This window comes from Lactuca sativa, chromosome 2 (assembly GCF_002870075.4).
Source record: "Lactuca sativa cultivar Salinas chromosome 2, Lsat_Salinas_v11, whole genome shotgun sequence".
In the NCBI taxonomy this organism is placed as follows: domain Eukaryota; kingdom Viridiplantae; phylum Streptophyta; class Magnoliopsida; order Asterales; family Asteraceae; genus Lactuca; species Lactuca sativa.
The window spans coordinates 188,498,238-188,520,057 of record NC_056624.2 but is presented as its reverse complement, the minus strand read 5'-3'; the positions used below and the strand labels follow the sequence as shown (position 1 = coordinate 188,520,057).

General features: G+C 36.6%; 3 protein-coding genes across 6 annotated transcripts; all 3 read left to right on the top strand.

Moving 5' to 3' along the window:
• Positions 1–5,381: 5,381 nt before the first annotated feature.
• Positions 5,382–7,550, top strand: LOC111888738 (uncharacterized). Of its 2 annotated transcripts, none has more exons than XM_023884862.3 (3): positions 5,382–5,616; positions 5,757–6,299; positions 6,669–7,550. In XM_023884862.3, exons 2-3 carry the CDS (start codon positions 5,763–5,765, stop codon positions 7,308–7,310), a joined length of 1,179 nt encoding a protein of 392 aa, XP_023740630.1. In that variant the 5' UTR covers positions 5,382–5,616; positions 5,757–5,762; the 3' UTR covers positions 7,311–7,550. The 2 variants fall into 2 exon arrangements, with proteins under 2 accessions (XP_023740630.1, XP_023740622.1); XM_023884854.3 differs by having other exon boundaries at positions 5,382–5,620.
• Positions 7,551–7,610: 60 nt separating this feature from the next.
• LOC111888730 (pentatricopeptide repeat-containing protein At3g26782, mitochondrial) lies at positions 7,611–9,902 on the top strand. The gene is made up of 2 exons (XM_023884849.3): positions 7,611–8,689; positions 8,778–9,902. The coding sequence occupies exons 1-2, from the start codon at positions 7,754–7,756 to the stop codon at positions 9,819–9,821; spliced, it is 1,980 nt and encodes a 659-aa protein (XP_023740617.1). The 5' UTR covers positions 7,611–7,753; the 3' UTR covers positions 9,822–9,902.
• Positions 9,903–17,412: 7,510 nt separating this feature from the next.
• Positions 17,413–21,181, top strand: LOC111888753 (histone-lysine N-methyltransferase SUVR4). Of its 3 annotated transcripts, XR_006188377.2 has the most exons (9): positions 17,414–17,753; positions 18,497–18,734; positions 18,916–19,650; positions 19,887–20,149; positions 20,248–20,314; positions 20,401–20,451; positions 20,562–20,655; positions 20,763–20,956; positions 21,036–21,181. XR_006188377.2 is itself a non-coding variant. In XM_023884875.3 (8 exons), exons 2-8 carry the CDS (start codon positions 18,504–18,506, stop codon positions 20,828–20,830), a joined length of 1,506 nt encoding a protein of 501 aa, XP_023740643.1. In that variant the 5' UTR covers positions 17,413–17,753; positions 18,497–18,503; the 3' UTR covers positions 20,831–21,181. The 3 variants fall into 3 exon arrangements, 2 of the variants coding, with proteins under 2 accessions (XP_023740643.1, XP_023740639.1); XM_023884875.3 differs by having other exon boundaries at positions 17,413–17,753; positions 20,766–21,181; XM_023884871.3 differs by having other exon boundaries at positions 20,763–21,181.
• The last annotated feature ends 639 nt before the right edge of the window (positions 21,182–21,820 follow it).

Genomic DNA, 21,820 nt, shown 5'->3' with positions numbered 1-21,820 from the left:
TAGACATTCCCGTGTGGAAATGGGAGGACATCACCATGGATTTTGTCACCAAGCTCCCCAGGACCGCACGAGGAGTATATTCGATATGGGTAGTAGTGGATCGGTTGACGAAGAGTGCCCATTTTATCCCGATCCAGGAGAGTATATCGGCGGATAAGTTAGCCGATATCTATGTACGAGAGTTTGTGGCACGGCATGGAGTGCCGGTATCGGTGGTGTCAGACCGAGATGTCCGTTTCACATCCAGATTCTGGAAGCAGTTTCACGACGAGATGGGTACTCGTCTTCATTTCAGCACCGCTTTCCACCCTCAGACGGACGGGCAGAGCGAGAGGACGATTCAGACTCTCGAGGACATGCTTAGGGCATGTGTTCTTGATTTCGGTGGCAGTTGGGATACGTATCTTCCGTTGGCGGAATTTTCGTATAACAACAGTTATCATGCGAACATTGATCGACCTCCTTTTGAGATGCTGTATGGGAGGAAGTGTAGGACCCCGATTTGTTGGGGCGAGGTCGGTCAGCGGGTCATCGGGAGCACAGAAGTGGTGCTCAAGACGATCGAGTTGATCCAGCAGGTCCGTAGTAGACTGCAGACTGCGCAAAGTCGGCAGAAGAGCTACGCCGATAGGAGGCGTTCGGACTTGGAGTTCCAGGTGGGAGATATGGTCCTTCTGAAGGTCTCACCTTGGAAGGGTGTCATCAGGTTCCGGAAGAGGGGCAAGTTGGGCCCCAGATTTATTGGTCCTTTCAGGGTTCCCGGGTGGGTCGGGTTGCTTATCGGTTAGATCTTCCTGAGGAGCTTAGTTAGATCCATAACACTTTCCATGTGTCTCAGTTGAGGAAGTGTTTGGTGGATGAGTCAGCAGTCGTTCCCCTAGAGGATATTCAGGTTGATAGCAGCCTGAATTATATTGAGAGGCCGGTCGCGATTCTGGACCGGAAGACCGAGACCTTGAGGAACAAGGTAATTCAGTTAGTGAAGGTGCAGTGGCAGCACCGGAAGGGATCAGAATGGACGTGGGAGGCTGAGGAGGAGATGAGGGAGCATTACCCAGAGATATTTGCAGATTCAGCCGTAGCAGACTTCGAGGACGAAGTCTGAGATAAGTGGGGGAGAATTGTAACGACCCGTCTCCGGTATGATAATTCCTGGTATTTATTTTGAATTTTTGCAAGAGGGACTCGGCGAGTTCATAGCCTGGCTCGCCGAGTAGGGTCAGGATTTCGAGCACGTGTTAGCTGGCGACTCGGCGAGTCCATATTCTGGACTCGGCGAGTCTGTCCGTATGGGAGAAACCCTAAATCCCCGGGTTGCCCACTATTTAAGCCACCTTATAGTCCCCAATCTCGCCTCCTTCACCCTCAAAAGCTGTGAGAAAACCCTAATTCGTTCTTGAGTGATTCTAAGTGATTTTGTGTGCTATTGTGAAGGCTTGAAGAAGGAGAAGAAGAAAGGAGCAAGGAAAAGGATTGTAGAGCAGAGATTCAAGGGAAAGCAAGAGCTCTTTGAGGTATTATTCAGTTTTCCTTCTCTTTTATGCCTTAAAACGCTTTCTAGATCTTGTTAATGCCTTTCTCAAAGCTTTATGTTGATATGGAAGCTCTCTTATGCCGAGATAACCTTAGATCTGTTCATTTAGGAGTTGTAGAGCCCATATCTATTGCCTTTATGGAGCTATTTTGCATATTAACCCTAGATCTACCCCTTTTAAGCATCTTTTAGCCTTTATTCCCTTGTTCATGCGTTTGTACACGTAAAGTTGGAAACTTTACGTGGTAAATCAGCTTATTGGACTCAGATCTATCATTTGTATGTATTGGATTCGAGCAGAATCGAGTGTAGAATAATTGCATGGCGGTGACTCGGCGAGTCGGAAGAACGACTCGGCGAGTCTAGTCGCGAATCCCCGATTTCTTCCTTTTGAGCGGTGTCGAGTGGGACCAGTGAGTAGTGGAGTGGACTCAACGAGTTTGAGGGTAGACTCAGTAATGGAGGGACTCGGCGAGTTGTTCATACAACTCGGCGAGTCCAAGGCAATCTTCTTAAGCTCAAGAACAACTCGTCGAGTTGTTCATAGGACTCGGCGAGTCGGATGAAGATTGTCTGAATTCTTGGATCGGGAGGGTACTCGTCGAGTCGATGCCATACTCGACGAGTAGCAGCGAGTAGAGTCGAGGAGTGAGAATAAGGACTCGGCGAGTTGGCGGCCCAACTTGGCGAGTCAGGTCAACTGTGGGCTGACCTTGACCGAGAGTTGACCTTGACTGAGAGTTGACTTTGACCAAGGGTAAAAGAGTCATTTTACCCAGTGCAGTGTTTAGTATTTGATTGAGTGTGTTTATGGACTTGTAGTCGGGGAGATACCGGAGCAGCAGCAGTTAGCCCTCAGAGCTATTCACTCAGCAACCAGTTCACGAGGTGAGTTTCCTTTCAGTAGAAACGGGTCTAAGACCACAATGCCGACCCGTTTAGCTAACAGTAGTATCCGGATTTTGACCCGATGCAGTAGTTAGTATGTTTGATGCCTTCGTGGCTCAGACAGGAGTATGTGTGTTCATGTTAGTAATATGTTTATGCTATGATCAGTCAGCTTCGGACTTCGGTCCGATGTCAGCTTCGGACTTCGGTTCGATGTAGGGGACAAGGTCCCAGTCAGCTTCGGACTTCGGTCCGATGTCAGCTTCGGACTTCGGTTCGATGTAGGGGACAAGGTCCCAGTCAGCTTCGGACTTCGGTCCGATGTCAGCTTCGGACTTCGGTTCGATGTAAGGGACAAGGTCCCATTCAGCTTCGGACTTCGGTCCGATGTCAGCTTCGGACTTCGGTTCGATGTAGGGGACAAGGTCCCAGTCAGTCAGCTTCGGACTTCGGTCCGATGGAGGGGGCAAGGCCCCAGTATATGCTTGATATGTTACTGTATGTTATGTGGTAATTTGGGGGAGCTCACTAAGCTTCGTGCTTACAGTTTCAGTTTTGGGTTTCAGGTACTTCCGCTAGCAGAGGGAAGAGCTCGGGATGATGGCATCGCACACACCACAACTTCAGCTTTTATCCTGGGAGTTGACTTAGTTCTTGATTTTTATATGACATGGACATGATACGGTTTTCCGCACAGTGTTTTATTATTATTATTTTGAGATACATCATGTATGGTTTTATGATATAACACTAAGATTATGGTTTTTGGTTATGTTGAAAAACAAAATTTTTGGGTCGTATTTTTGGGTCGTTTCAAATACCATGAAGCATTAGGCACACAAGTCAACTTCACACAATAATTAGAACAAGCTCACATAATAGCAAATCGTCTTTGGTATGTCAAAGTCAAGGACACATTCACTTATGGGAAACTCAATATATGTGATGTTGCTCGTCACGCCCAGCGTGTATATCGTATGTTTCGTATCTAGTTCACGTTTATATCTTTCCTTGGGGATTATCATGGACATCCCTTTGTACCATATGCTACAAGTTATTCTGCATGGATAGTTGACAAGTATCCTCCGACTTCATATTAGATAAAGATATAGGTCAGGTTTGAAGGGTAACAATATGCTGAGCTATTACTCACTTTAAACTAAAAAAAGGAGTTTTGTTGTATTATATAGGTTTTTGATCAATCCTGGTCAAAGTTTAGATCATATGTTTAATAACAAGTTGACGACATTGTAAAATATACTAACAGTATATATATATATATATATATATATATATATATATATATATATATATATATATATATATATATATATATATATGTTACACATGCTTTAATTGTGTTTTATAATTACCATAATTAGAATTATATCATAATTGTACATAGGAAAATAACAACAAATGTCTGCTTAACAACCTAAAACAAATATTGCAAAGATATCACTAGAACTATTCGGGAAACTATTCCACAAATTCTACAAGAAAATAAAAAAGAAATCTTGAAATTTGTTGAAGAAAACACGGTTAGAATAGTTAGGGAGGTAGTTGACAACAATATTAATCAAGAATAACCCGAACAACTTCGTCTCAAACCAGAAAAATAATGTAGTTATAAAAAATCATGAAAATCAAACACACTGTTGATTACGGAAAAAGAGGTCCAATAGCCACTATAGATTGGATAAGTAATATAGAAGTTTGTTTTGAAACATGCCAATGTCAACCAAACCTTATAGTAAGATATGTCACCACCCTATTGTTGGATTAGGTGTCTAAGCCTATAAGGCTATCACTATAATTGGTATATACTTAAATTGATAGTAACACGGTCCGTTTGGGTTGCCCTCAAGACTAGCAACTAGGAATGATGATTTTGGAAAAAGATGTTGATTTATTATTTGATTAATAAATTGAAATTAATTAGAAATTATAATATTTAATTAATATTTAATCAGAAATTAATTTGAACTAATTTTAAGATTAAAAAAATTAAATAAATGTGTAATGACTGAATTGTAATTGTTCAATAGTTGTGCAAGAGGCCGTCTATAACCATCCATAGGCTATGGGCGATTTCTTAAGGGTTAAGGGATTCTAGAATAATCCCTAATGGATAATCAGGAAAGTGGATAATTACCCGGTTTAAGATATATTGAATTTAGATTTATCTAGGGTTTCCTATCTGTACTATAAACGGAATCATATCCCGGTATTTCCGAATCATACCTCATCATACACGTTTGTTTATATATATTAAAACCGGATAAGAAAAAAAAACAATATGATAGAGCATCAAATAAGCAACCCGAAATCAAAAGAAGAAGAACTAGATCATACATCATCCAAACATTTAATATAACTTTTTTGCTTGTAGCTGTCATATCAACATGTCCCACTATTTAACACCGAATAATCTATGTTACCGGATAGTTAAAGCTAACCGATGCTAGTAAATTGAAACTTATTGATTGTCGTTGTGCCATTAACCCCAACTAGTAAACAACAAATATATAAGTATAAAATAAAACTTCGAACATATTTAATTTGTCTTTAATTTAATAACATTTTCAGTCATCTAGACGTATAACAAATCATGATTATTTAGATTGTAATGTCGACGTTGACACATATTTTATTTTTAACATACAATCTACCATTAAACCTAAAGATATTTACTTGATTCGTGAACAATCTCTAACCAATTCGATTGTTTGGACTTTGGACAACCTGGTTTGTACTTTGTAGAATCCACTTGCTACCTACGTACTCAATTTTATTCTTTTTGCAAGAAACTAATTTTGTCGAAAAATTGATAAGCTTTCTAAAAGTCATTTGAAGTTTATAAAAAGTAGATTGAGAAACTTTTCGGTTTATTTGTAAACAAGATGTTTCTATTACAAAAGTAGACAAAATCATTAAATGCACAGATGTTTTCCTAGTTTGTTGAATCGCTTTTACCCTTCTTTAATGCCGGTTTCAAAACCAGATAGGTTTTTGACCGATTTATCTCAGAGTAAAAAAAGGAAAGATTTTGATAAACACAGACGAAGAAGACAGTTGATTACTCGATGGGTAAAGTGAAAACTGAAGTATGTAGCAAACTTGCTTGACATGTGAAGAAAGAGAAGAAATCCACTCGTGTCTCTTTTCGGCCCTAATCCCATACGCAACCAGAAGCAAGTAACAACTCCAGATCTACTTCAATTTCCCTTTTTAATAATAATTCCCATAATCTGATGTTGAATCATGAATCGTTTGTTTGAGTATTTTGATTCGGTAGATTCGAATTTCGAAACATCTGAGTAACGGATTGCAGGTTGAAATGGGGGCATCTGAGTCTGTACAAGTAACCGACGACGACGATGAAGAAATAGAAGAAGAAGAGGAAGAAAGAAACGATCATGGTCACAACGACACAATCAGATTACTTGGTGAAGAAGACAGTTTAATGAAGAAGGTCGTGGAACAAGAGCCGGAACTGTTACCCTGCCACGCATCTGCATCGCCGTTATCCCCTCAGCCGTCGTCTTTCGGCACTCCACGCCTTGCCCCATCCATCAAGGTATGGGACCCTTGCAACGTCCTTTCTCCGCCGCCGCAGTTCACTCGGAGCTTCTCCGACGCGGTGGATGACGATAGAGCTATGACGGAGGTGTACTTGATATGCCAAGGCGAGTGCCATGTTAATTTAAGACCAGATTTGGTCGGTGGTCGTTGCCCTGAAGCTACACTGACGCCTAACGGGAAGAGACAAGCTAGAGCCTTAGCAGTGTTCTTGAAATCTCAGGGGATTCGATTCAATGCCGTTTACACTTCCCCTTTAGATCGCGCTCGATCGACAGCTCTTCCCATCTGTCAGGTACTCCATTATTTCATCTGCTTGATTCACAACTTATGCTCATTTGTAGGAATTCACATCTTGATCCTAATTTTCAATAAGTTTAAGGAAGTAACCGATTGACTTGAGTAATGAGTGTATCTTCTTGAAGCTTCAAATTTGGTTCGATTGATAGATTCTTCAGAATCCTCAATTGGAAGTGATACTTCGATCACGAATCTTCTCACTGGCCCACCCCTGGTCTGCATTCCTGCAAAAGGGGAATATCAAATATGAATCTCGATTGATTGATTAACTTACAAATTGTTCTCAAGTTCCATCAACTAATTTCCGTCGTAGATTTGGGTTTGTGGTTTTGCATCTTAATTTTCGTGTTCTGTTTGTTTGCAGGAGATGAATTTTTCCGAACACCTAATACAAGCATCGGAAGCCCTACAAGAGATAAGTCATGGACTATGGGAGGGGTGCGTGAGGTCCGATGTATACACCCCTGAAGTGTCAACCTTAATCGAGAGATTCCAGCCGGATTTTGCAGCCCCATCCGGCGAATCACTCCGGCAGGTGGAATTCCGAATGCTCCAATTCCTAAACGGAACAGTAGTATGCTTGCCGGAAAAGCTCCGATCTGGTGGGTTTTCACCTCCAGATCATCAATATGGACCTCCATCACCCCGGTGGGATTTACTACAAAAGCCCAAACAAGTGTTGGCAAGGAGGAAGTCCGGGAAAAGCCGCCTGCAAATGGTGACAACCACCGGAGATCAGGAGGCGGATGAAGAACCAAACCACCATCACCACCACCACCATGTGGGGGCGGGGATGAGTGGGAGAAGCAACAGCAGCCATTGTGTGGCGGTTTTCAGTCACTCGATTCCTATCAAGTGTCTTTTGACAGGGGTTCTTGGTTGTAGCCCGGTGATGTCAAACAAGATTTGCATAGAAGATTCATCTGTGACACTACTCCAACATTCATGGAAAACAGGGTGGCAGATTAAAAGATTAAATGATACCTCCCACCTTCGGCTTCTGTAGTAGACTAGTACTAGTAGTTGGGCCTGGCGGCAGATATATGGCCAACTCCGGCGGCAAGTCGGCGGAGGGTGGTGGGAATTGGGATGGTAGTCGCATTCTTTCAATTGTGTATTTGTGTAGCATCACACATGAAACAAACATTTATTTATGATTTATGATTTATGATGATGGTTGGTTTGAGTTGTTTGTATGTATGTATACTTTAACATTTTGATTTGAAGGGATACTTTCATTACAATAGTTTGATTTGGAAAAAGTATGATTATATATAGCAAAAAATAGTATATAAAGAGACTTTCTTGTCATGTGACACTTTATCTTCAAACTAAACAACATTATAAAGAGAAATTCGAAACTCTTTATAGCTTCTTCAAACTAGTTGTCTCTATCGTAGTTTGTAGAAAAAGAAGCGACCACAAGGAAACCCGAAACCCGGGAAATGAATGAAGATAACCAAAGCAGCTATGGTCGCTGCTGCTTTGTCGGAGCTCACAATCAACAACTTCCCCCGCAGTAATTCTAACCTTGCTACTTTCTTCAACAAATACGTAGACACCACCAATGTCTGGTCATGGAATTCGGTCATCGCCGACCTTTCTCGCGCCGGTGAGTCTGTGGAGTCCCTTCTCGCCTTCTCCGCCATGCGAAAGCTATCTCTTACTCCAAACCGCTCCACTTTCCCTTGTACCATCAAATCATGTTCCGCTCTCTATGATCTTCACTCTGGAAAGCAGACCCACCAACAAGCTATTGTCTTCGGATTTCATAATGATCTTTTCGTTTCATCTGCTCTCATTGACATGTACTCGAAATGTGGTCACCTGGATGATGCACGCAACCTGTTCGATGAATCGCCTCTGAGAAATGTTGTTTCTTGGACTTCAATGATCACCGGGTATGTCCAAAACGGACTTCCCCATGAGGCTTTATCCCTTTTTAAAAACTTCCTGACTGAAGAAAGCATGAGTGAGAACGAAGACGAGGTGTGCATAGATTCAGTTGCCATGGTTTCTGTCCTTGCCGCTTGTTCTAGTACTTCAAGTAAGAGCATTACAGAAGGTGTCCATGGGGTCGTTGTCAAAAAGGGATTTGCAGAAAATACAAAAATTGGGAATACTCTGGTGGATGCTTATGCCAAATGCGGTCAGGTAGCTTTCAGTAGGAAGGCCTTTGATGAGATAAACGACAAGGATGTCACAACTTGGAATTCAATGATTGCAGTTTGTGCTCAAAATGGATTCTCTACAGAAGCACTGAAATTGTTTTCTAAAATGGTGCAAGATCCAAATGTTAAATACAATGCTGTGACTTTGTCCACTGTTCTGTTGGCTTGTGCTCATTCTGGTGCTCTACAACTTGGAAAATGTATACATGATCAGGTACGTTAAACTACTTCTCCTCAAAACATATATGATAGATTAATAAATATGCGCACAAATCACAACATACATAATCTTGTGTATGTAGGTCATAAAGATGTGTCTTGAAGAGGAAGTAATCGTGGGCACATCAATTGTGGACATGTACTGCAAATGTGGAAGAGTAATGACTGCAAAAAGAAGCTTTGACCGCATAAAGAACAAGAATGTAAAATCATGGACTGCAATGGTTGCAGGTTATGGGATGCATGGTTATGCTAAAGAAGCTTTAAACATGTTCTATGAAATGATTCGTGTTAAAATAGTCCCAAATCACATAACATTTGTATCAGTTCTATCCGCATGTAGTCATGCAGGTATGGTTGATGAAGGGTGGCACTGGTTTCAAACCATGAAACATAAATATTCAATCGAGCCAGGTGTCGAGCACTACAGTTGCATGGTTGATCTTTTGGGGAGGGCGGGTTTTCTTGATAAAGCTTATGATCTGATCAAGAAAATGAAGGTAAAGCCTGATTTTGTTGTGTGGGGTTCACTTCTTGCTGCGTGTAGAATGCATAAGAATGTAGAGCTTGGAGAGATTTCAGCAAGACATCTTTTTGAGCTTGACCCTGAAAACTGTGGATATTATGTTCTACTTTGTAACATGTATGCTGATGCGGGGAGGTGGGAAGATGTTGAAAAGATGCGGGTTTATATGAAGAGTCATGGGTTGAGTAAAACACCAGGGTTTAGTTTGGTTGAATTGAAAGGTAGGGTTCATGTGTTTCTGGTTGGGGATAAAGAGCATCCTGATCATGAGAAGATTTATTTGTATTTGGAAGAATTGATGATGAAGGTGCAAGAAGCTGGATATGTAGCGAATATGACATCTGTTTTACATGATATTGATAAGGAAGAGAAGGAAATGACATTGAAGATTCATAGTGAGAAACTTGCTGTTGCTTATGCGATTATGAATTCGGTTCCTGGGACATGTATCCAGGTGATGAAGAACTTGAGGATTTGTGGTGATTGTCATGAGACTATAAAGTTGATAGCCAAGATTGTGGATCGTGAAATTGTTGTGAGAGATTCTAAGAGGTTTCATCATTTTAGTCATGGATTGTGTTCTTGTAAGGATTATTGGTAATTGGTGATACATTTGTGTCTAAACTCTAAAAGTATTTAGATTCTAAAATTAATACTAAGAGAAGTGCAAAGTTTTGGGGATTGTTTTTCTTACGATATGGGGATTGGAACAAGCTTTATTGGTAAGAGAAATGGAATTGGATTGAAAGACAAATTCAATTTCAAAGAATCATTTAAACTTTGAGACAAGTTATATATATATATATATATATATATATATATATATATATATATATATATATATATATATATATATATATATATATATATATATATATATATATATAGGTTTAGGTTCTATGGAAAACAAAAACTTAAAAAAAAAAACTCTAAAAATAAAAAAAAAATGCATAAAAAAATATTTAGAAATCATAAAACTTTTTTTTGAATTTTTTTATAAAAAATTGCAGTTTTTTCTTAAAATTCGTTGAAAAAAAAAATCAGTTTTTTTAATTTTTTTTTTCAATTTTTTTTCAACGAATTTGAATAGAAAGCTGCGATTTTTTATAAAAAAAATTCAAAAAAAAGTTTTGTGATCTGTAAGTATTTTTTTTTATGTATTTTTATGATTTTTAGGTTTTGTTTTCCAAATAACCATTCCCTATATATATATATATATATATATATATATATATATATATATATATATATATATATATATATTGTGTGTGGACTTGTGGATAATGTTATTATGTGAGAATTACAAAGAAAATATTTTGTTTGATAATATGAATACGTTCAATATTATATAATTATTTTAATTATTAAGCATTTTTGCTAATTAAATCGTTTATAAGGTTATTATACACTTTTTTAATTATTATCATTCTGTCAGAATGTTATCAGGATTTTTATTGAGTCGTATTCTGTAAGAATTAAAATAAATAAAAAACGATAAATGAGAACAAAAATGAATTAGAATTGGTGAGAATCCATTAAAATAACAATAGTTTTGTGAGATTTAACGTATTCACATTACTAAACAACATATTCTCTTAGTAATTTTCATAAAATAGCATTATCCACACATTCACACAATAGTTGTTCATCCACATTATAACCTATATATATATATATATATATATATATATATATATATATATATATATATATATATATATATATATATATATATATATATATATATATATAACGGCTGGTTAGTATATGCCTGTGATAGAACCCTAACTCCTTGTTAGACACATTGTTATCTAAATGGGCTATCCCCAACTTGTTAAGACAAGTTATATAAAAATCATTCAAATTTATCACTTTTTAGGTTAAACCACAAAGTAATATTTTTTACTAATTTAAGGCTAATGTATAGTTACCGACTACATCAACTTCCCTACATCTTTACTCATTTTAGTATACACTAATCACTTCACATCATCGTTTTTATATAAATAAAATAAGAGTCCATCTACTTAGACCACTTTTATATTATTAAGTGATTTCATCAACCATAAGGTCTTTGGCTTAATAGTAAGATTTAAATATTTCAAATGAGAAGTCATGGTTTAAATCTCACTAGGAGATCATTGTATATTAGCTTAGTCATGGGTTTGGTTTAAGTGTCACTAGGAGGTCTAGATTGTATATTAGCTTAGTCATGGGTTTAGGTCTTGTTAGGAGATATAAATGATATTTTAATAGCAGCTTAGTTTTGTTGTTTTAGAAAAAAGAGTCAATTTTCATTACTTTATCTTTTTTTCTTAAATAGCCCTAATTATTACATAATAATTATTTTTTATTAACTATCATTACACAATAATTTTATTGTTTTTACCTATAAGGTTGATGGGAGTGGAGCGCTAAACATGCTCGCTAGGAAAAGGAACATTGCCCCTAGCTCTCGCTAAGGGTTCGCTACCTTGCTTTTGCTATGGCCTTAACGAGAAGAGAAAGTTAAGAAGAGAAAGAGGGGATTGCTTGCATGTGATTGGTTGCTTCAATGTTGACACGATCCACCATTTTCAAAACTTCAATCCCCAAATTTTCTTTTAAAAAATAATTTTTACCTTAAATTTCAATATTTCAAATTTCAATCTAACCCCTATAAATTAACAAATTAACACGACACTCTCAACATTTCTCACACACAAACATCTTTCTTTCTTTCACAAAAAGACTTAATTCACCAAACAAAAATGTTTTCATCTACCAAAACAAAACTCCAAGGGGAAAAAAATCTTCAAACCTTCCATCACTAAACCTTCCACCTCCAGATCCTTAATCACCAAACCTTCCATCACCAACATGTTATCAACCTTCATTTGATCAACCCATTCATTCAACTGGTAGTTACTATTATCATACTATGGCTCCACAAATGTTTCCATTCAATCCATACTCTTCTCAATTCCAATCTCAACCCATGCCATTTTACCAATACAAACCCCAAACTAATTTCCAATCTCAACCAATACGTCGTCCAAATTTTGATCTCGATCCGTTTGATTCAGTCTAAGAAACCCAATTCTTTTCCCAACCTTAACCCTAAACTAATTTTCAATCCCCACCACACTAACTACTCGATGAGTCAATCGATTCTTCCGATGAAGCACCTGTTGAATAGCCCGAAGCCGACCCAAAAGGAAAAAAGTAAAGGAAAAGGGAAAGCAAAATGCCAAGGATGGATGGATAAAGAAGATAAGGCATTAACTCAAGCATGGCTAGATGTATCGGAAGATCCGGCGACGGGCGACGACCAAGATTTGACAACATTGTAATTTAGAGTTTGGAGAAGTTTTTGTGTCCGAATTAATAAGGAGTATTGCAAGCATAATCAACTTTACTCGAAATGGAGGAACGCCAACAAAAATGCAATGGAGTTTAACAACATCTACATGAATGCGATCCGCAACCTGCAAAGCGACGCAAATGAGGTAGATGTCGTAGCAAAATGTCGTCAAATTTATAAGACGAAAGTCGGAAAAGCTTTTGCAAATGAGGCGTTTTGCGGAGTTGTGAGCAACAAATGGAAATAACTTTGTCTAAAAAGTTCTGATGATTTCACGGGTATGTTTAAAAGAAGCAAAACTTCCAAGCCAACCCACAGTTAATCTTCTGATGCGCATATCGGGGGGATTTTCCTCAATAGCGATGATCCATATGAAGCTCCAACTCGTCCTATGGAACGAGACAAATCAAAAAGAAAGCTGAAAGGAGCACAAAGTTTATCGAGTGAAGTGAAGAAGATAACGAGCAACATCCAAGGGTGGAAAAAAGAAAGGAACTGCACACTAAAGTTTTTCTTAAAATAAGGAAAGAACTTGAATGAGGAGGATCCTCGGATGTTCAACAATGCAAGGGAGGAGATTGCTAAACAATATCAATGGGGTAAGATGTAGTATTTTTATGTCTTAGATGTAGTTTTAATTTGAAATTTTTTTAAATCTACAACTTATAACTTAATTTTATAATATTTGAAATCCACAAACTTTATTTTATGAAATTTCAAATCAATAACTTTATTTGTATTATTTTCAATCCACAAGTTTGATTTTCTAAAATGACAAAATTGCAAAAATGGTCCCTATGGTATGCATTTTTTGGGGCTTTTGGTCCAAACCCTAACTTTTTTGGATTGGCGGTCCTTTTGAGCTACTTTGTTTGTGGTTTTTGTCCCTCATAAAATTAAAAAGACAAAAATACCCTTTTGATACATTTTCTATGTTTTTTTATTTAATTAAAGTTTTATTAATAAAAATTATGGGACCCACCTCTCTCTCTCTCTCTCTCTCCCCCTAGTTAGAGGAAAGAAAGCATCGGTGATTGTAACATCGGTCTAGGCTGCTTACCACCACGACTGCTGCCATAGACCACCACAACCCCATCGAAAATCACCCTCGTCTGTCTTGGTCAAGCCCCACCACCATTCCCTTACTGTTTCTGTCGAGCAAGCTGCCAAACACCACCGTGTTCTTCCCCCTCTTGGTACTGATCGAAGCAAACTGCCACCACCATCTTAACCCACCTAATTTTTCGAACACCTCATCCACCTCCCCATGTCGTGACCCACCACCAGCAAACACCCTTCCCAAACACGTACGGACCATAGCCTTGCTCCTCCCTGCCCTCTCTCTCGTCGAGCTCACTTGAAAAGAAAGGAAACGAAGGCAGTGAAGCTGCCACCGTAGCTTCGTCACCACCCACCGTTGGCAAAACCCACTTCGCCACCTACCATTTATGTGACTGTTGGCAAAACCCACTTCATCACCCACCAAACACCTCCATGATGTCGTAACCCACCACCACCAAACGTCATCATCGTTGCTGCTTTGTCTTGGTCCCTCGTCGAGCATCCACAAATAGAAATGAAGCAGCAAGGCCACCCACAGCCACCCATCGACGTCGTTGCTCTTCCATCGTCGTTGTAGTCCGCCACCTGCGACCCACCATTCCTCCGAGTTTCAATTTGAGGTTAAGAATGTGATTCAAAGACGTGGAAATATGGATGGTGGCAGTGGTGTTTCTTAGTGGCCGGAAAACAGCTCCACCTCCGGTGGGGTGTTCTTGAGTGTAAATGAAGAAGGTGGGGGGGGAAGTTGTTCTGGAGAGAGAGAGAGAGAGAGAGAGAGAGAGAGAGAGAGAGAGAGAGAGAGAGAGAGAGAGAGAGACTATTTTTATTTGATATATAAAAATACATTTAAAAAAGAAAATGGAAAATAAATCTAATAAGGGCAATTTAGTCATTTCAATTTTACGAGGGACCAAATCTACATACAAACATGGCCAAAAGGACTACAAATCCAAAAAACTCGAGGTTTGGACCAAAACCCCGAAAAATACATAACACAAGGACCATTTTTGCAATTTTGTCTTCTTAAATTTCAAATCTATAAGCTTCATTTCATAAAATTTCAAATCTACGACTTCATTTTTTAATATTCCAAATTTATATACTTAATTTCATAAGATTTCAAAGACAAAATTGCAAGAAAAGGTCCCTATGGTATGTCAAAAGTAGTAGGTTTGGTCAAAAAAAGTTTTGGCTCGTAAAGGTGGTCCAATATTTGGTTTTGTTGCAAGTTTGTTCCAACTTGATTTGAACTTTTTTCGTATTGATGATTTGCCCCCTATTATTTTATTTTCCATTTTTGTTTTATTACAACAGTTAAAAAACTATTAAATATAAAACAATAATAAAATACCCCTCTCTCTCTCTCCATTAGAATCGACAAATGTGCCTGTATTCATCTACTTTGATCATCTAAACCACTACCGTCCACCACTTTCTTCTTTAGCCACCACCTTTAACTACCATCACCACGTCCCGCATCCAACACCACCACCACCGGATGCCACCACTATAAAATAATCATAAATCAAAAATCGTTTTTGTTTCTTGTTTCAAATCACTGCAAAATAAAAGTTGGTTCGAAATAAATCATCAAATATTTAGCATTCATAACCAAAAACTGATTCAAAACTCAAAACACCAATTTATCTATGAATGTTCATCAATTTTTAAGTACATAAAACATTCAAAATTGGATGAAGGAACCAACTATTTTGGGGGCCTCTTTGTTTGGGTAATCTGGTAGCAAAGAAGAGAGATAAATCGAGACCCACCTGCAAATCTATCTTCAAATAAATCGAGTAAATCAAGACCCACTTATATACAGATTCAGACAACACTTTCATGGCCTCAAATCGATTCCAAGAGTTGTGTAAAATGGTCTCCCCATTTCTTGTTCTCCATCTACTTTTGAAACCTACAAATCGATCTGAACAAAATTCAGGTATCGGCTTAAGACTATGTAACAAGCTAACTAGCATAGAGGTGGGAGGAGGTGCTTGGGTTGCAAATTACCGATGACAACAAAACCCTAGCTATTTAGATGACGACGACTTCAGATTAATTATGTTTTCTATACGTGACGACGACTTTGACATCAGAGGTTGGTGATGGCGGAGACGATGGGGCTAAATAGGATAACCCTAATTGGAGTTGGATCTGTAATAATGGTCTCTCCCCTTCCAGTCGTTCGTCGATAGATTGAGTGCTAGATTGTGTCCTCCAACGGCGGTGCTAGATCGACTCCTCCAACGACTTTACTAGATCGTCTCCTCCAACGACGAAAGCTAGGGCATAGTGGTGGAGAGTTTGATGCCTCCGATCTATGAAAGGGACGTCCAATGAAAAAAGATGGCGCTCTAGATCTTCGAAATCCATGTTTAGGTCTTGTTGCAAATTTTCTAAGCGTGAGAGAGAGAGAGAGAGAGAGAGAGAGATTTTATTTTAAATAGTTTTAATTGTTGTAATAAAACAAAATTAGAAAATAAAATATTAAGAGGCAAAATCATCAATACGAAAAAGTTCAAACAAAATTGGATCAAACTCGCAACAAAACCAAACTATTGGACCACTATTGTGAGCCCAAACTTTTTTGGACTAAACTTGTTAGTTTTGGCATCCGATAGAGACTATTCTTGCAATTTTGTCAATTTCAAATTCATAACTTAATTTCATAATATTTTAAATCCATAACTTAATTTTATAATATTTCAAATAATTTCAAATCCATAACTTGATTTTATAATAATTTAAATCTATAAATTTGTTTTCGTTTTATTTTAAATCCATAATTTCAATTGCATAAAAATTAATCTTAAATATGATGTTTTAATATTTAACATTAATTTTTGTGATTTATTTTAAATACATAATTTCAATTGCATAAAAATTAATCTTAAATATGATGTTTTAATATTTAACATTAATTTTTTGTGATGTGTGATATTTTAAATCTATATTTTATATGGTAATTATTAAGAGGGTTTAAATTGGGACATAAAATAAAATTAAAAATAATTTTAAATTATAATCCTACCTGGTTTAAATTGGGACATAAATAAAATTAAAGAGCAATTTCAAATTATAATCCTACCAAAACCGATGATATTATTATACTTAAACTCATATTTCCATAAATCAAAAATATTTTGAATAATCATATATAGTATAGAATACAATAAATATGTTTGAAACTTGATATTCGATTAACAAAACCTATATCATTTGCATAATTATATCATAATTGAAATCCTCCTTAATAAATGAAGGTTTTTTTTGCCACATGTCAATTTCTCATTAATTTTGACACTTGTCATTTTGTGGTATTTTTGAAATAAATATTATCCACTTGTCAATTTTTGGTTTGTTCTAATTTTTAAAATTAAAGTCATATACTTATATATGTAAAGTATTAAATATGATATATATGATATATTAAATTGCAATAAATATGTATCTTCCTTAATTTAAAGATATACATTAAAAAATATTTTTCGTTTACACTTTAATATTTAATTTTTTTTTAAATCAACCCGTGTAATACACGGGTATTTCACACCTAGTTAATTATTCAAAACTGTATATCAGTTTTGTTATCATATTTTAAACATAGTTATTGCATTCCATTTGGTATGAGTGAATGAGACAATTCAAATTTTTTTTTGAGTTTGCCCATAAATTCTTGCGGAATTGGGAAAAATAAAAGAAAAGAGGTTGGAGGTCTATAACGAAATCGCATGAAGTCAGGGGTCCAAATATAACAAAAAATGGATACGCCATTTGGCCCCCTCTATATGCAATGCATTGCTAGCTATCATGCAGAGATAGAGAGATAGAGAGAGAGAGAGAGAGAGCAGAGCAGAAACGGAGCGCAGCCGGTTGCGTCATGATCGATGCATTCCTCCACGAAAATAGGAATCCAAGCATATGCATCGGAGAAGATCTTTCCTGCTTACTCTCTCTCTCGTAGCTAATTTCCTCGATTGCTCGCACGTATGCCATAAACCCTTTATACACAAACCCTCTGTTTTGAGTTGCATTTCTATAAAATCTGGAGGTCATTTGGTGATTCATTGATTACTCAACTCACAAGAAGTTTGAAAGGCGTCTCCTTTACTACCTACCGTGCTGGTATTCCCTTGTTCATATAATTAGGGTATTTCCATTTACAGCTCTCTTCATTAAGCATATTTAGTCTGGCTTCGAGAGTATTTATTACCAGGTTAATGTCTTATTGAGTTGTGTATTTTCGGATTACACTTCCCAAATGCTATTCATTTCTGTTCTTTTATATCATTATGAATCTAATCTATTCTCTGTTATATGATATGTAGCATCTAGGGTAGAATTAATGTGTGTATAATACATATCAACGATCTATTCTTCGGATCTGAAATATATTGATGATCCCCTTTTTTCCACTAGCATGATCGTAACACTTGAATTCTATGCATTAGCTAAATGCTTTGTTTTATCATGATACTGCTTCTGACGGAGGGAATTTGATTCATTCTGAAACCTAATGTCATTGTTTAGCATTATCTCATGGGCTAAAGATGTCCTTACAAGTAAGTATTTATGAAAGTGTAATTGTTGACTCTGGAGACTGTATGTGGGCCCAGATGGGTGTCCAGAGCCCCATGCCTTGAAACTCAAATTGAAGTAAAGTTGGTGACATGTAGATACCTTTTTCCATAAATGGAACAAATTTACATCCCACAAAGCAAAATAGTGCTCCTTCTTTAATATGAAAGGAGTGTATAATTCTTATTTTGTGGTTATTTTTCTTATCTGTTAGTGTGAATGTCATCCTATGAAACACAGACCTAATTTCATATTTTACAAACTGATTAGAATTACTTGTGAAACTGAAGTTTTTACATGGCATCTCCTCAAAGATCTTCAAAGACATCTGAACCAAGGGCTCCAAATCCAAATGATCCAAAAATTTCTAAGGCCTTTAGTGCCATGGAGTGCTTAGGCATTTCCCGTGAAGTTGTCAAACCAGTCCTCAAGAATCTTCTTAAATTGTATGGCGGAAGCTGGGAGCTAATAGAAGAAGATAACTATCGAACCCTTGCAGATGCCATATTTGAATCCTTTGATGACAAGGTAATATATATATATATATATATATATATATATATATATATATATATATATATATATATATATATATATATATATATATATATATATATATATATATATATATATATCTTCTATTATTCGATTATCTTCAGTCCCTACGTCAGTGTACTTTTTTTTTTTTCTGTCTGAATGTTATTAACAGAAGAAGAGTAAGGCTGTAATGGTGGTGGAATCTGAAGACCAGGCTTCATCTGCAAGGGAGAATGGAAACAAGGTAAAGGAATCCAATTCCGATTCCAATCGAAAAGCACATAATTCCAATGTGGAAGGCTCCTCTGTTGATACAAGATTAGGTGCTCAAAGAGTATCATCTTCATCAGGAATACAAAGAAAGAGACATCAAAACAACGAGTCAGGTGATCATAGTGCTACTGATAAAAGGTTAATCCACAAGATCAACGACATAACAAGAGGCACAGAGAGATTGAAAATATCATTGATAGATGAAATTGGTATAGACCTTCCAAAATTTGGGTACATACCAGAAAATACTTCTTATCAAGATGCATATGTGCCTTTCACATTAGCTCGAATTGCAGATGAAAACTGCTGTTTGAAATGTAATGGTGATTGTCTTTCTTCACGGGTCCCATGTGCTTGTTCTCGTGAAACAGGGGGAGAGTTTGCCTATACTTCACAAGGTTTGTTAAAAGATGAGTTTTTAGGGGCTTGCATTTCCATGTATCGTGAACCACTTAATCATCATCATTTTTATTGCCAAGATTGCCCCTTGGAGAGGGCCAAGAATGTGCAAAATCCTGAACCTTGTAAGGGTCACCTAGTGAGGAAGTTTATAAAAGAATGTTGGAGAAAATGTGGTTGCAGTATGGAATGTGGAAACCGTGTTGTCCAAAGAGGTATTACTTGCAAGTTGCAGGTATGTGAATCTGTTATACCATTTCTAATTGCTTCTTATTTATATATAGGAGTTATATCATGATTTAGCAACCTACTATTTATGTTATTATTAAAAAGTATTTCTATGTTGTTTACATAATATAAATTAAAAAGAATAATTGGTTGCTAAACCATGTCATAAACTCTTATTTATATTGGATGTTGTACTTTTCCTCTTAACTTTGTTGTATGATAAACATGTACTTATTATATCAGGTGTTTGCAATGGAGGATAAAGGATGGGGTCTTCGCACACTTGAAAACTTGCCAAAAGGTTCATTTGTATGTGAATATGTTGGAGAAATATTAACGAATATGGAGTTATATGAACGAAACAAGAAAACTAGGATTAATGAGAGGCATACATATCCAGTATCCCTTGATTCAGATTGGGGTTCTGAACAAATACTAAAGGATGAAGAAGCTCTCTGTTTGGATGCAACCAATTATGGAAATGTTGCAAGGTTTATTAATCACAGGTAATTAGCTTACATGTGTATTTATTTATCTCCATAAAGTCATGCTCTTTTACTGGAATCTTTATAGCTCCTCTGTTTTCTTTTTTATATAAATCTAGATGCTTTGATTCAAATCTGATCGAGATCCCTGTTGAAGTGGAAACACCTGATCATCACTACTATCATGTATGTAATATGTATCAACTTTCTGCATTTAGTGTTTGTAACAGTAAGTATATTTAGACATCTGACTTGGGTTTTGTTTTATACAGATTGCTTTTTTCACTAAAAGAAATGTTAATGCATATGAAGAGCTGACATGGGTATGCACTCTTCACATCATATAAGCTTAGTTGTTATACATGTATATGTATATGTATCTGTATATGAAGGTTTAGTTAAAAGAGAAGTGAAGCATTTGAAATGATTCCAGGATTATCAGATTGACTTTGAGGATGATGGACATCCAATAAAGGCATTTAAATGTCAGTGTGGCAGCTCATACTGCCGTGATGTGAGAAGAGAAGGTTGGTGAATAATGCAAATGCAATGCTGTATGCTATATGTATATGGTTTATTATTATAAATTTTTAATTTTGGTGGAAAAAAAATCAACTATGGTTATGTTGTGCAGCAGTAGGGACCAAAGTGAAAGAGTTGGGGGTAAAGAGGCGTAAATCTGGCACTAGCAGAGTGAATTAACTCTAACAATGGTGGGATTTGAGCTTTGTTGTTGCTGTCTGGCATATCATCGATACAGGAGTTTGGCAGCAGTTATAATTGTTAGTCGGTTGCATATATTTTTTGACATTGCTCAATCGACTTTTGGTAAAATGATGTTTCAATTGTTTTTTTGAGTATTGTCCTTTTTTTTCTCCTTAATTTTTATGCAACGATGGTGATATAGTATTGGGGTTCAGACATGGTGAAGCTGTTATTGCCAGGGATGGACGTGTCAAAAGATTAATATTTGAAGTTAGGATCTTTGGATTATCTTAAAGAAGACTTCATAATTTGCTTAAATGATACAAGCTGCCAACATGTTTGATGTTTCGTTACATTTCTTCTTTCATTTCTTCCCCTGGTTTTTTTCCAACCCTACTCCATTTTCACCTCCAATTTTGGAGATATGAATAGTATTCCCCCATATACGGGGGAATACTATTCATATCTCCAAAAATAGAGGTGAAGTTTGGTTGTCGATTTTAATCCCTCTCATTTTTATTTTATACATGTCTAGTTTATTTTATCTACTAATTATAATTTAAATGCAATATTTAATATTTATAATTTTATGTTATATACTCATTTATATTAATTAATCATAAATATAGGGTTTAATTAGTAAAAGGGTGTATTTGACAATATATATAAGTTATAAAAATAGAATATTCTAAGAATATATTTTTAGGATAAAAAATAAGTTAGAAAATGGAGTAGGGTTGGAGATAAAACATTTTTTACTCCATTTATAGGGGGGAAAAATGAAGATGAGTTGGAGATGGTCTAAGATGATGAGATTTGATGCATTGGTGCTGAATAGTGAAATAGTGAATAGTGATTTGAGGGAAGTGAAGGTCATTCCTTCGTAACTAACCCATTTTGTTTTTATTTTTCATCACTCAACTCCTTATGTGTAAGTCATAATGTCATATCTTTGATTTGTTTAATATGCCATGGCTCATCTTAATC